We start from the raw sequence: 16294 nt of genomic DNA on the forward strand, positions 1-16294 counted from the left end.
TTTTTTTTTTTTGCCCTGGAATCTACTGTCCTGGTTCTCTGCTCAGTCCCCTTTTTGAACCAGAGTATGGGTGACTTCCCGTGGCTCCAATCGCCAGCCAAAAGGGCCCTCGGACCGGTGTATTTTGTATGGAGAACCGCGGCTCCGGGGCGCCGACAAAGCAGCCGCGCAGGGCAAAGCCGCGGCCCCGGCCGGCAGGGCCGCGCTGGCCGAAACAGCCGCGCTGGCGACCGTGGAGCTCCTCTGCCCGGGAATTTCCTAGTCTGTGGGCAATAAAAACGCGGCGTCCACTCACCCTCTGCGCTTTCACTGGGAGCTGCAATCCTGAGCTGTTCCTAAACGGCCATCTTGGATCAAGGAGTCCAACAATTATTTTCTTAGTCCTTGAGTTAGTTTCTTTAAGCTGTGTATGTGTTGAGTTGTGAGTGTTGCACCATTGGGGTATTGTGTGGTGAAGGAAAGAATTCCATTGCCTTGAAATTATAAACAATTCTATTTCTGCCTTATCAAATGTTTGGTTTTGTTTTTTATACCTCATCAGTCTTTGACTCTCAAAACAAAACTAAAGCTGATTGGTACTACACAATGATCCCAGACACAGGCTTATGCTCTCCCTGGGTTACTTAGGCACACACCCATCCCTTGCTCCTTCTTCTCACTCACCTCTTATCAATACCTTGGATTCCACCTCATGACTCTGCTCAGCAAGGTGGATGGAACACGATATGCTCCCAGTGCTTTCCTGGATTATAAGAGAGGTCTCCACATCAAACAGGCTGTACTCATCTGCATTTGCCCTGGAGTCTGAGGATAAATGCTGTCCTTGTGGACCTTTCCACTTCACTATGGGCTGGGGGAACCAGCCTGAGGACAGGCAGAGTAGCTGGATTCCTCCATCAACATATCCCACCATGGAAATGAGAGGAACTGAGCCCCATCCTGGGAAGAAAACAGGGAAAGATGAAAGCAAAGACCAAGTTTCAAGCTTACAGCTAATTTGAGTCTGGTTCATCAAACCTGTGCCCATAACAACACACATACATTCTTTTTTTTCTCTCTCTCTCTCACACACACATCCACTCATAATATTACTGCAAGCCTTTCCATGGTCTATGTTCATTCAATATTTATTTAGCAATCACTATATATGCCTGGATATTCCTAAGTATGAAATAGGATGAAGTGAATAAGACAGAGCCCCTTCTAATGAGAAACTCATTTACCAAATAGAGAGACAACTGTATAAAATACATTTTGCAGTGAAATGGCAACTATGAAAGCATGGTCAAGTTAACACAGAGAAGAGTGCTTAACTTTCAGGGAAAATCACACCTTCCTGGAGATGACATTTGCACACATCTGTGTCAGAAAATAAGTTTTGTTGTGGTCAAATTGAAGAGAGGGGAAGCATTTTAGACAAAAACAGGCAAATATAAACCACAATGTGGAAAGTTATCATGATACAGTGATTTCAAGTGCTAGTGAGTATTTGTATTCCAGATGATGATGAATAAGAGAGTAGGGGTATGAGACAAGATCTGAAAAAGTCACAAGGCAAGCCATGGAGGTCATACATTCAGTGACCTGAGCAATGTGGACTTGCCCCACAGCCACTTTAATAACTGTAGAGCAGTAGGGCTCTTATCAGCTTCCAGCAAGTGGAAGTTATGACAAGGTCTGTATCTTAGAGAGGTCCCCAGGCAGCAGCATGGAGGAGGGACCATAGAGAACACTAAAGAGGAGAGTGATCCACGGTGCAACCACTGAAGTGACTCCAATGAGAGAAAAAAAGGACTGGGGAGGAGGAGGGCTCTGAAAAGGGGAAAGGCAGATGCAGAATCTATTTGAAAGGTGATTCAATAGGACTGAACATCAAGGAAGGGTTTATTGTGACATCCAGGTTTGAGATATGGGAAATGTGAAAGAGTACCCCTTATGTGGTTTCCTTCAATTTGATAATTTAATATTGCCTTTTAACCACTCCACACAGAGCTTTACTTTTATTTTTATTTTGGCAGTCATCTTTGACTACAAACAGAACTTTCTCTTTGAGTGCTGTTCCCTGCCATTCCCCAAGGTCTATATCAGTGCATGGAGACTAATAAATGTTTTCTTGAGTCAAAAAATTAATGAAAGAATGATAGTTGTGTAAGCATCAAGGAAGAGGGCTCAAATAAGATGATGCAGACTTCTCTTCCTTGCTCCTTCCTCTAAGTAAAATTATAAACCCTAGAAATGAGGCAAGCATAGGTGCATTTTGAAAAGTGGAAAAACTAAGGAGGACTGACTAGGGAGCCCAAGACTAGAGAAAAAATACAGCAGCTGAGCATCCTATGACCACTGCACCCCCCCCAACACCTCCAGCAGAAGTAGGTGTCCCAGGGGGCTCCTTCCACCCCTAAATGGCTGAAAATACATAATATGCAAAGTGGTGCTGGCAAAAGAATTGACCCCACTGACTGGAGGCCAGGGGAAGAGTTCTTTGTCCCATTGTGCCAGATGATCACCTTTCTCACAAGAAACACTGGGGAGAAACATGGAGAAACACTGTGTACTGCCACAGTAAGTACTAGAAAGGGTGAACAAAATCTTCAGTGACATCAGTTAAGCAAAGTAACCCAGTAAAGTCTCTGAAAATTAAATTGTATTTGGAGCCAAAACCAGCAAAACTAAACTAGGACCTGAGTGATAAATCTAAACACGGTGACTGCCTGCAAAACAGAAGCTTTACATAGGGTCTAGAGTATCTGACAATAGCTAAACCATTTAGATTTCAACAAAAAATCATCCATCATACCAAGAACCAATTAAATATCAACTCGAATGAAAATAGACAATCAAATGATTGCCAAGACCAACATGAATAGCTATTATTAAAATGTCTCAAAAAGTGAGTATGAATTCTCTTAAAAAAATAAAAAATAGACGATCCAAGATGGCCGTTTAGGAACAGCTTAGGATTGCAGCTCCCAGTGAAAGCGCAGAGGGTGAGTGGACGCCGCGTTATTGCCCACAGACTAGGAAATTCCCGGGCGGAGGTGCTCCACGGTCGCCAGTGCGGCTGTTTCGGCCAGCGCGGCTGTGCAGGTGGCGCCGCTGCTTTGCCCCGCGCAGCTGCTTTGTCGGCGCCCCGGAGCGGCGCTTCTCCGTACAAAATACACCGGTCCGGGGGCCCTTTTGGCTGGCGACTGGAGCCACGGGAAGTCGCCCATCCGCCGGTTCAAAAAGGGGACTGAGCAGAGAACCAGGACAGTAGATTCCAGGGCAAAAAAAAAAAAAAAAACAAAAAGCGCCACAAACCTCAGTGCCACTGTTTAAGCCAGCGCAGTCAGTGGCCGCAGGGGAAAACAAACAGACCCCGGCGCCTCTTCAACAGGCGACTGGAACACCAACTTAAAAAAGGCTCTGAGGCAGGGAGCCGGGTGATCGGGCTCGACTGGTCTCACCCCCACAAAAGAACAGCAATCAGAAACTCTGGATTGAGAGTTTCACAGCAAGCGCAGCTGAACCCAGGACGGTCCAGCTCTGTGGGGAGGGGCATCCGCCTTACCGAGGCAGCCCGCCGTTGCCAAGGCAACCCGCCATTGCTGAGGCAGCCCGCCATTGCCAAGGCAACCTGCCACAGCAGAGACTCCACCCCAACAGAGGCGGGCCACCATCGCCAAAGCAGTTCTAACTACACCCATATAATCAGGACTGCAGGGAAGTTCACTCAGCAGCGGGGTGGAGCCCACAGCAGCTGAGCAAAGCTGCTATAGGCCGACAGTGACTAGGCGGCCTCCTTGCTGGGCTGGGCAGGTCAGAAGGAAAAAAAAGAAGGCAGCAGCATAACGGAAACTCATAAATAAAGCCCTAAATCCCTGGGACAGAGCACCTGGGAACAAAAAGCAGTTTGAGTTCTGCTGCAGCAGACCTAAAAGTACCTGCCGAGCAGCTCTGAATGAACAACAACAGAGCTCACAGCTCACCATATGAGCTCCTATAAAGAAGAGACTGTCTCCTCAAGCAGCTCCCTGACCCCTATATATCCAAAAAGACACCTCATAAAAGAGAGATCAGATTGACACTAGGCGGGTATCCTTCTGTGACAAAGATAGCAGAAGAAGAAAACTGGTAACAACCCTTGCTGTTCAGCAGCTGCTGCAGGTCAACCCCAGGCAAGCAGGGCCTGGAGTGAACTTCAGCAGACCTACAGCAGAGGGGCCAGACTGTCAGAAGGAAAACCAAGAAACAGAAATAACCTCATCATCAACAAACAGAACGTCAATCTGAAAGATTTGAGACCCAATCTGAAAGCCAGCAACTACAAAGTCGACAGGTGGATAAATCCTTAAAGATGGGAAGAAACCAGTGCAAAAAGGATGAAAACACCCGAAACCAGAACACCTCTCCTCCTAAAAGGGATCACAACTCCTCACCAGCAAGGGAACAAGGTTGGATGGAGAACAAGTGTGATGAAATAACAGAATCAGAATTCAGAAGGTGGGTAGTAAGAAACTTCTGTGAACTTAAAGAACATGTTCTAACCAAATGCAAAGAAACTAAGAACCGTGAAAAAAGATTTGACGAAATGCTAACGAGAATGGACAAAATAGAAAGGAATATAAGTGAATTGATGGAACTGAAAAACGCAACACGAGAACTTTGTGAAGCATGCACAAGTATCAACAGCTGAATTGACCAAGCAGAAGAAAGGATATCAGAGGTCGAAGATCAACTCAATGAAATAAAACAGGAAGGCAAGACTGAAGAAAAAATGTTAAAAATTAATGAACAAAGTCTCCAAGAAATGTGGGACTATGTGAAAAGACCTAAACTACGTTTGATAGGCGTACCTGAATGCGACGAAGAGAATGAATCCAAGCTGGAAAATACTCTTCAGGATATTGTCCAGGAAAACTTCCCCAACCTAGCAAGGCAGGCAAACATTCAAGTCCAGGAAATACAGAGAACACCACAAAGATATTCATCAAGAAGAGCAACCCCAAGGCACATAATCGTCAGATTCACCAGGGTTGAAATGAAGGAGAAAATACTAAGGGCAGCCAGAGAGAAAGGTCGGGTTACCCATAAAGGGAAGCCCATCAGACTCACAGCAGATCTCTCAGCAGAAACTGTACAAGCCAGAAGAGAATGGGGGCCAATATTCAACATCCTTAAAGAAAAGAACTTTCAACCCAGAATCTCCTATCCAGCCAAACTAAGCTTCATAAGTGAAGGAAAAATAAAATCCTTTGGGAACATGCAAGTACTCAGAGATTTTGTCACCACCAGGCCAGCTCTACAAGAGCTCCTGAAAGAGGCTCTTCACATATAAAGGAACAACAAGTACCAGCTCAATTAAAGGGCAAAACAGCCAGCTAGCACCAAAATGGCAGTATCAAATTCACACATAACAATATTAACGCTAAATGTAAATGGACTAAATGCCCCGATCAAAAGACACAGACTGGCAAATTGGATAAAAAGACAAAACCCATGAGTGTGCTGTATCCAGGAAACCCATCTCACATGGAGGAATACACAAAGGCTCAAAATAAAGGGATGGAGGAAGATTTACCAAGCATATGGAGAGCAAAAAAAGGCAGGAGTTGCAATTCTCATCTCTGATAAATTAGACTTTAAAGCAACAAAGATCATAAGAGACAAAGAGGGACAATACATTATGGTAAAAGGATCAATGCAACAAGAAGAGCTAACGATCCTAAATATATACGCACCCAATACAGGAGCACCCAGATAAATAAGGCAAGTTCTTAATGACTTACAAAGAGACTTAGACTCCCACACAATAATAGTGGGAGACTTTAACACCCCATTGTCAACATTAGATAGATCAACCAGACAGAAAATTAACAAGGATATCCAGGACGTGAACTCAGACCTGGACCAAGCAAACCTAATAGACATTTACAGAACTCTCCACCCCAAATCCACAGAATATACATTCTTCTCAGCACCACATCACCTACTCTAAAATTGACCACATAATTGGGAGTACATCACTCCTCAGCAAATGCAAAAGAACGGAAATTGTAACAGACAGTCTCTCAGACCACAGTGCAATCAAGTTAGAACTTAGAATTCAAAAACTAACTCAGAACCGCACAGCTTCATGGAAACTGAACAACTTGCTCTTGAATGTTGACTGGATAAACAATGAAATGAAGACAGAAATAAAGATGTTCTTCGAAACCAACGAGAATGAAGACACGACATACCAGAATCTCTGGGACACATTTAAAGCAGTCTCTAGAGGAAAATATATAGCAATAAGTGCCCACATGAGAAGCAAGGAGAGATCAAAAATTGACACCCTCTCATCAAAACTGAAAGAGCTAGAGGAGCAAGATCAAAAAAACTCAAAGTCTAGCAGAAGACAAGAAATAGCTAAGATCTGAGCAGAACTGAAGGAGATAGAGACACAAAAAACCCTTCAAAAAATCAATAAATCCAGGAGCTGGTTTTTTGAAAAGATCAACAAAATAGACAGACCACTAGCCAGATTAATAAAAAAGAAAAGAGAGAATAACCAAATTGATGCAATAAAAAACGATAAAGGGGATATCACCACAGATTCCACAGAAATTCAAACCATCATCAGAGATTATTACAAACAACTCTATGCACACAAACTAATAAACCTGGAAGAAATGGATAAATTCCTGGACACTTGCCTCCTGCCAAGCCTAAACCAGGAAGAAGCCGAAACCCTGAACAGACCCATAACAAGGTCTGAAGTTGAGGCAGCAATTAAGAGCTTACCACCCAAAAAAAGCCCAGGTCCAGATGGGTTCACAGCTGAATTCTACCAGACATACAAAGAGGAGCTGGTACCATTTCTTCTGAAACTATTCGAAACAATACAAAAAGAGGGAATTCTTCCCAAATCATTTTACGACACCAACATCATCCTGATTCGAAAACCCGGGAGAGACTCAAGAAAAGAAAACTTCAGGCCAATATCCATGATGAACATAGATGCAAAAATCTTCAATAAAATACTGACAAGCCGATTGCAACAGCACATCAAAAAGCTTACCCACCATGATCAAGTAGACTTCATCCCGGGGATGCAAGGCTGGTTCAACATACGCAAGTCTGTAAACGTAATTCACCACATAAACAGAACCAAAGACAAAAACCACATGATTATCTCAATAGATGCAGAGAAGGCCTTTGACAAAATTCAACAGCCCTTTATGCTAAAAACACTCAATAAGCTAGGTATCGATGGAACGTATCTCAAAATAATAAAAGCTATTTATGACAAACCAACAGCCAATATCATACTGAATGGGCAAAAACTGGAAGCATTCCCCTTGAAATGTGGCACCAGACAAGGATGCCCGCTCTCACCACTGCTATTCAATATAGTATTAGAAGTTCTAGCCAGAGCAATGAGGCAAGAAAAAGAAATAAAGGACATTCAAATAGGAAAGGAGGAAGTCAAATTGTCTCTATTTGCAGACGACATGATTGTATATCTAGAAGACCCCATCGTCTCAGCCCCAAACCTCCTGAAACTGATAAGCAAGTTCAGCAAAGTCTCAGGATACAAAATCAATGTGCAAAAATCACATGCATTCCTATACACCAGTAACAGACTTAAAGAGAGCCAAATCAAGAACAAATTTCCATTCACAATTGCCACAAAGAGAATAAAATACCTAGGAATACAACTAGCAAGGAACATAAAGGACCTCTTTAAGGAGAACTACAAGCCACTGCTCAACGAAATAAGAGAGGAAACAAACAGATGGAGAAACATCCCATGTTCATGGTTAGGAAGAATCAATATCGTGAAAACGGCCATACTGTCCAAAGCAATCTACAGATTCAATGCTATCCCCATCAAGCTACCAATGACCTTCTTCGCAGAACTGGAAAAAACCACCTTAAACTTCATATGGAACCAAAAGAGAGCCCGCATAGCCAAGTCAGTTCTAAGCAAAAAGAACAAAGTGGGGGGCATCACACTACCAGACTTCAAACTATACTACAAGGCAACAGTAATCAAAACAGCATGGTACTGGTACCAAAATAGAGATTTAGACCAATGGAACAGAGCAGAGGTCTCGAAAGGCAACACAACATATCTACAACCACCTGATCCTTGACAAACCAGACAAAAACAAGCAATGGGGAAAGGATTCCCTGTTCAATAAATGGTGTTGGGAAAGCTGGCTAGCCATGTGCAGAAAGCAGAAACTGGACCCCTTCCTGACACCTTACACTAAAATTAACTCCAGATGGATTAAAGACTTAAACATAAGACCTAACACCATAAAAACCCTAGAAGAAAATCTAGGCAAAACCATTCAGGACGTAGGTGTAGGCAAGGACTTCATGACCAAAACACCAAAAGCATTGACAACAAAAGCCAAAATAGACAAATGGGACCTAATCAAACTCCACAGCTTCTGCACAGCAAAAGAAACAATCATTAGAGTGAATCGGCAACCAACAGATTGGGAAAAAATTTTTGTAGTTTACCCATCTGACAAAGGGCTGATATCTAAAATTTACAAAGAACTAAAACAGATTTACAAGAAAAAAACTAACAAGCCCATTCAAAAGTGGGCAAAGGATATGAACAGACATTTTACAAAAGAAGACATACGTGAGGCCAACAAACATATGAAAAAATGCTCATCATCACTGGTCATCAGAGAAATGCAAATCAAAACTACATTGAGATACCATCTCACGCCAGTTAGAATGGTGATCATTAAAAAATCTGGAGACAACAGATACTGGAGAGGATGTGGAGAAATAGGAACACTTTTACACTGTTGGTGGGAGTGTAAACTAGTTCAACCATTGTGGAAGACAGTGTGGTGATTCCTCAAGGACCTAGAAATAGAAATTCCATTTGACCCAGCAATCCCATTACTGGGTATATATCCAAAGGATTACAAATCGTTCTACTATAAGGACACGTGTACACGAATGTTCATTGCAGCACTGTTTACAATAGCAAAGACTGGGAACCAACCCAAATGCCCATCGACGGTAGACTGGATAGGGAAAATATGGCACATATACACCATGGAATATTATGCAGCCATCAAAAACGATGAGTTTGGGTCCTTTGTAAGGACATGGATGAACCTGGAAACCATCATTCTCAGCAAACTGACAGAAGAGCAGAAGATCAAACACCGCATGTTCTCACTCATAGGTGGGTGTTGAACAATGAGAACACATGGACACAGGGAGGGGAGCACTACACACTGGGGTCAGTTGGGGGTAAATAGGGGAGGGACCGTGGGGGGTGGGAAGCTGGGGAGAGATAGCAAGGGGAGAAATGCCAGATGTAGGTGATGGGGAGGAAGGCAGCAAATCACACTGCCACGTGTGTTCCTATGCAACAATTTTGCATGTTCTCCACATGTACCCCAAAACCTAAAATGCAATAAAATAAATAAATGGGAAAAATAAAATAAAAAATAAAATCTCACAAAAAACATAGAAATTATAAAAAACAAATCAGAAGTAATGTAACAGAAAAATGCAATCACAAAAACAAAAACCAACTGGGTTGCTTCAATACTAGGGAGGAGATGACAGATAATAGAATTATTGAACTCCAGGACACAATAATAAAACCAGTGTGAAGAGAGAGGAAAAGTTTTTTTTAAGAGGAAAAACAGATCCTCAAGGACCTATGAGACAACAACAAAATATCAACATTTATATCATGAGTCGCAGAAGGAGAGGACAAAGAGAGGGAGCTGAAAGGGTATTTAAAGAATTGATTGCTGATTTCTCAAGTGAGGCGAAAGTCATGGAACTACAAATTCAAGAAGCTGAGAGCAAACCAAATAGGAGAAATTCAAAGAAACTCATGCCTTGATAGATTGTAATTAAATTTCTGAAAATAAAGGTAAAGGAAAATATCTTGAAAGCAACCAGCGATAAATGACACATTATATATAAACAAATGTCAGCAGAGTTTTCATGAGAAATCTTCAAGACCAGAAAAAAGTATCACAACATTTTTCAACTGCTGAAAGAAAATAACTGTCAAGAAACTTCACAAATTCTATATCTGGCAAAACAATTCTTCACAATAAAGGTGAAATCGTTTGCATATTTATTCTCAGATTAACGAAAACTAAGAGAATTTGTCACTAGCAGGCCTATCCTAAAAGGATGGCTGAAGGAAATTCTTCAAACAGAAAGAAAATGATGAAAGAAAGAGTCTTGGAGTATTAGGAAAGAAGAAAAGCAATAGAAAAAGAAGAATAAGAAAAATTACAATAGACTTTCCATTTTATTAGTGTTTAACAATCACATATGGGCCAAGTGTGGTGGCTTATGCCTGTAATACCAGCACTTTGAGAGGCCAAAGCAGGGGGACCATTTGAGGCCAGGAGTTCAACACCAGCCTGACCAACATGGCAAAACTCCATCTCTACTAAAAATACAAAAAAAAAAAAAAATAGCTGGACATAGTGGCTCATGCCTGTAATCCCAGCTACTCAGAAGGCTGAGGCACAAGAATCACTTGAACCTGAGAGGTGGAGGTTGCAGTGAGCTAAGATCACATCACTGTACTCTAGCCTGGGTGATGGATCAATACTGTGTCTCAAAGAAAAATAAAAAATAAATAAAAATAAAATTACATATGATGGTTTAAACAGGAATTAAGTCACCATGTGATGTAGTGCTTATGTATGTAGAAGAAATACTCAAGACAATGTTATTTGTAAATTATGAAGATGAAAAAGATCAAAATGAAAATGAAGTTTCCACACTTCAAAGTAGTAAACAGTAGATTGTGATAAATTATATATGAATATCATAACACCTAGAGCAGCACCTAAAAAAATACTGTAAAATGTTATTCTAAAAAAACACTAACAATACATTGTAATGGAATCCTTTAAAAAGTTTAGTAACACATAAGTTAAGAAAAGAGAAATAGTAGAAGGAGAAACAGAGAAAATAATTTTAAAAAATAATAAAATGGCAGATTTGGTCCTCTTATATTGATAATTACCTTAAATGTAAATAATCTAAATAAGCTAATTAAGGCAGAGATTGGAAGGGTAGATTTAAAAGTTTGACCGAACAATGTACTATCTATAAGAAACGCCCATCAAATCTAATACCATAGATTTGTTGAAAGTAAAAGGATGGAAAAATATATATTTTTCTGCCATGGATGGAAGGTTGTAGTCACCATCCAGAGGCAGAATGGACCCCTCCTGATACCTCATCCAAATTTTGGTTCAGATGTTGAAACTGATGATGCCATACATAAACCAATAAGGTGTGATAAAATTACTAGTCACATCATGAGGATTTCTGGGAAGAGCAGAGCAAACTCCAAACTAGATCTATAAATGGCATTGGAGAGCAAGGAAAAGAGAATGGCTTGGATTTTATTGTGGTTAGAAGTGTAGTTGGCATCAGGATTTCTCCATAAAGTAAAATGGGATTTTATGCTTTGAACTTCTTACTCACACCAAAGGAATGTCCATTCTTGTTTATCATCTTGCCCACATATGGACCAAAATGGTAAGGGAGAGTGGTCTGGATTTAAAGATATCAGTAGTCTAACTTCAAGAATTTGAGTCAGATTATTATATATATCATGCAAACATTAATGTTAAAAAACAGGTAACTACATTAATATCATATAAAATAGACTTCAGGACAAAATAATATGAGAGCTGAAGGCACATTACATAATGATAAGAGCATCAATCCACCAAAAAGATATAAATATCTTAAAGGTGTATATGCTAGATAGCATCAAAATTCATGAAGATAACCCCATAATTGTAGACAACTTCAAAATTCCAGCCTCAGCATCTGATGGAACTGACAATTAGCAAGAATACAGGGGATCTGAACAACACAATAAACCAAAGGACCTAACAAATATGTATAGAAGCCTTTTCTCCAAAACACCAGAATACACATCATTTTTAAACTCCCATGGAATAGTCAGCAAGGTAGACAATATCTTAGGCTCTAAATAAAATGAAGCAAAACCAGAAATCAATAGCAAAAGAACAATAGCAAAATCCCCAAGCACTTGGACATTAAACAACGCTCTTATCAATAATCCATGGGTAGGGTGACGTCAGCATCATGACAAGGTAGGAGATCCAGCTTTCCTCTCCCCCAAACAAAAATAACTCTGAAAGTGTACAATCCACTTAAGAAACCGCAGCAAAGAAGCCCAAGAACAGTGCGAAAAAGAACAGTTTTATTTTACCTGTATCACCTCAGCCTCTGAGCCAGCATTACTCAGCATGGAGAGGGAATTCCTTAGCTTGAATGTCCCTCTTGGAAGGAAAAGTGAGATGAACAACCAGTTTCCCATGCATTTTGAAATATTGTCCAAATGGCCAGCTTCAGCTTCACCCCAACCAGCTATGCTGATCCCTATGGCTAATACAGACACCAGATTGAGATAACAGAACCAAGTGGCTGTGACAAGATGACAGAAGAGTGGTCACACCACCCTTTGTTCTTAAAAAGGGAAGCTCTTTTTTTAAAACAAAAAATTTTGACTTTTATTTTAGATTCAGGGGTACATGTGCAGATTTGTTACATAGGTATATTGTGCGATGCTGAGGTTTGGAGTACCTGTACTAATAATGTCATCACCCATGTAGTAAGCACAGTACCCAATAGTTTATAAAACCTTGCTCTCCTCTCTCCCTCCCTCTTCTGGTAGTGTCAGTATCTTCTGTTGCCATCTTTATGTCCATAAATACCCACTGTTTAGCTCCCACTTTTAAGTGAGAACATGCAGCATTTGGTTCTTTTCCTGCATTAATTTGCTTAGAATAATGACGTCAGCTGCCTCCATGCTGCTGTCAAGAATATGGTTTCATTCTGGAAAAGGAAGCTGTAGATAAATATCTTACTTTGCGCCCTTGAGTGAGAATAGTTCCCATGACTCGAGTCAAAAACTGTGGCCAGGATCTCCCAGCTGGTGTACCACACCAGCTGTTTAGAAGAAATATCTGACTGAGGCTTCTGGTCTGGAGTTTGGGAAGCCACCCAGTCGGAGCTTGACTATCTTGACCAATCAGAACTGAATAAGCTTGACTCTGTCATTTGCATAAATGGACCTAATTGAGGACCAGGGAAGGAATATTTTTCCTACTTAGCCAAACCCTTCCTTTGTGCTTTGGAGAGCACACTTTCACTTGTGCAGAAGGCTGTATCTCCCCAATCTGCAAATTTTTTCTTTTTCTTTTTCTTTTTTACTCCACAGATCTCATGGCCTTTTGTTAACAACATGGGGAAAACAAATAAGAGGGTGGGCTATTTCTGTATAAGCCATGTGGTGGGAATCGCCATGACCCCCAGTGTCCTGCTTAGCACAGAACTCCATCAGACTTCTCCACTGAGGATCTCAACAGCCCTCACAGCAGCTGTGCAGCCTGCAATCGTCACTGTCAAAGACCCTTCAGTGTTTGTGATTGTGGGTTCCAGTTGCTTGTTCTACAGAATACCACAGCAGTTCTAGCCACTGAGCTGGCAGAAACCAACTGCCAGCACAGCAGCAGCAAACCGCCTGCAGCTTTCACTGCCCTGGATAATTTTTTTTTGTCTTTGCAGTCTTTGGGTGCCTGAACCAATTTCCCTCCCTCTCCACTCCTAGGAGCCACCCAAAGCTGAAAGACAAACATTGTTGTTGCAATCACCTTGGCCTAGGGACTCAGCACAGAAGTCTTGATAGTTGCAGGTGCTTCACCAATCATCCTTCTCCTCTTCTTCCTAGAGCCACCTGAGCTGATCCTGCACCCAGAGCTACAGGACTGCCACTCCTGTAGTCATCACTGCCTGGAAACCCAGCCCAGCAGTACTGGCAGTCTCTGGTGCTTGACCTACCACTCTTCCATCTCTCCCAGCCCTGGAGCCTACTGGAGCTCTCTTCCTGGGGATACTCTGGCCCAGGGTCCCACACCAGTGGCCTTTGCACTTCCTAGACATGTAAGCCACAGTATCTTTTCTCTTTGTAGTTACCCTAGTTGCTGCCTTCATGTGATTTTGGCCCAGGAACACAGCAGAACTATTGCATGTGTGCTCATAAGCAAGACTGAGGCTTTCTACCACAAATTTTGACCCCATGCCATATGCGGTATGGGGTCATACGACCATAATACACATTCTTCTGGAGCTGACTCCTGCAGTTAACAGCCCTGTCTCCTACAGCTTTATGAACACATTCAGGAGCAGGTTGTTCAGTTTCCATGTGGTTGTGCAGTTTTAAGTGAGTTTCTTAATCCTGAGTTCTAATTTGATTGCACTGTGTGGTCTGAGAGACTGTTATTATTTCTGTACTTTTGCATTTGCTGAGGAGTGTTTTACTTCAAATTATGTGGTCAATTTTAGAATACATGTGATGTGGTGTTGAAAAGGATTAAGAAACTCACTTAAAACTGCACAACCACATGGAAACTGAACAACCTGCTCCTGAATGATAACTGAGTTAATAATGAAATTAAGGCAGAAATAAAGATGTTCTTTGAAACCAATGAGAACAAGGACACAATGTACCAGAATCTCTGGGACACATTTAAAGCAGTGGGTAGAGGGAAATCCATAGCACTAAATGCCTTCAAAAGAAAGCAGGAAAGATCTACAATTGATGCCCTAACATCACAATTAAAAGAACTAGAGAAACAAAGCAAACAAACTCAAGAGCTAGCAGAAGATAAGAAATAATTAAGAGCAGAGTGGAACTGAAGGAGGTAGAGACACGAAAAGCCCTTCAGAAAAATCAGTGAATCCAGGAGGTGGTTTTAACAAAAGATCAACAAAATAGATAGATTGCTAGCCTGACTAATAAAGAATAAAAGAGAGAAGAATCAAATAGACACAATAAAAAATGATAAAGGGAATATTACCAGCAATCCCACAGAAATACAAACTACCATCAAAGAGTACTATAAACACCTCTATGCAATAAACTAGGAAATCTAGAAGAAATGGGTAAATTACTGGACACATACACCCTCCCAAGACTAAACCAGGAAGAAGTCAAATCCCTGAATAGACCATTAATAAGTTTTGAAATTGAAGCTGTAATAGCCTACTAACCAAAAAAAAAAAAAAAAATGTCCAGAACCAGACAGATTTACAGCTGAATTCTACCAGAAGTACAAAGAGGAGATGGTACCACTCCTTCTGAAACTATTCCAAACAGTAAAAAAAGAGGGAATCCTCCCTAACTCATTTTATTAGGCCAGCATAACCCTGATACCAAAACGTGGCAGAGTCATAACAAAAAAAATAAAATTTCAAGCCAATATCCTTGATGTATCAATGTGAAAGTCCTCAATAAAATACTGGCAAATTGAATCCAGCTTCACATCAAAAAACTTATCCACCATGATCAAGTCAGCTTCATCCCTGGGATGTGAGGCTGGTTCAGCATATGCAAATCAATAAACATAATCAATCACATAAACAGAAGCAAAGACAAAAAACACATGATTATCTCAATAGATGCAGGAAAGGCCTTTGATAAAATTCAATACCCTTCATGCTAAAAACACTCAGTAAACTAGGTACTGATGGAATGTACCTCAAAATAAGAAGAGCTATTTATGACAAACCCACAACCAATATCATACTGAATGGGCAAAAGCTGGAAGCATTCCCTTTGAAAATCAGCACGAGACAAATATGCCCTCTCACCAATCCTATTCAACACAGTATTGGAAGCTCTGGACAAGGCAATCAGGCAAGAGAAAGAAATAAAGGGTATTCAAATAGGAGGAGAGGAAGTCAAATTACCTCTATTTGCAGATGACATGATTGTATATTTAGAAAGCCTCATTGTCTCAGGCCAAAATCTTCTTAAGCTGATAAGCAACTTCAGCAAAGTCTCAGGATACAAAATTAATGTGCAAAAATCACATGCATTCCTATACACCAACAACAGAGAGAGAGTCAAATCATGAGTGAACTCCCATTCACAATTGCTACAAAAAGAACAAAATACCTAGGAATACAACTTTCAAGGGATGTGAAGGACCTCTTCAAGGTGAACTACAAACCGCTGCTCAAGGAAATAAGAGAAGACACAAACAAATGGAAAAATATTCCATGCTCATGGTTTGGAAGAATCAATATCATGAAAATGGCCATACTGCCCAAAGTAATTTATAGATTAAATGCTATCCCTATCAAGCTACCACTGACTTTCTTCACACAACAGGAAAAAACTACTTTAAATTTCATACAGAACCAAAAAAGAACCTGCATAGCCAAGACAATCCTAAGCAAAAAAAAAAAAAAAAAAAAAAAAAAA

General features: G+C 40.9%; 1 protein-coding gene across 1 annotated transcript in view; it reads right to left on the bottom strand.

The window, feature by feature from the left end:
- Nucleotides 1–16294, bottom strand: part of BTNL3 (butyrophilin like 3) — a 49025-nt gene that overhangs the window by 26197 nt on the left and 6534 nt on the right. Inside the window, exon 3 of the mRNA XM_032271306.1 lies at nt 664–939. Within this exon, the coding sequence (XP_032127197.1) occupies nt 664–939 (276 nt within the window). The remainder of the gene's footprint in view (nt 1–663; nt 940–16294) is intronic.

Source organism: Sapajus apella, unplaced genomic scaffold (genome assembly GCF_009761245.1).
Source record: "Sapajus apella isolate SASKATOON/1434 unplaced genomic scaffold, GSC_monkey_1.0 scaffold228, whole genome shotgun sequence".
NCBI classification, from domain to species: Eukaryota; Metazoa; Chordata; class Mammalia; order Primates; family Cebidae; genus Sapajus; species Sapajus apella.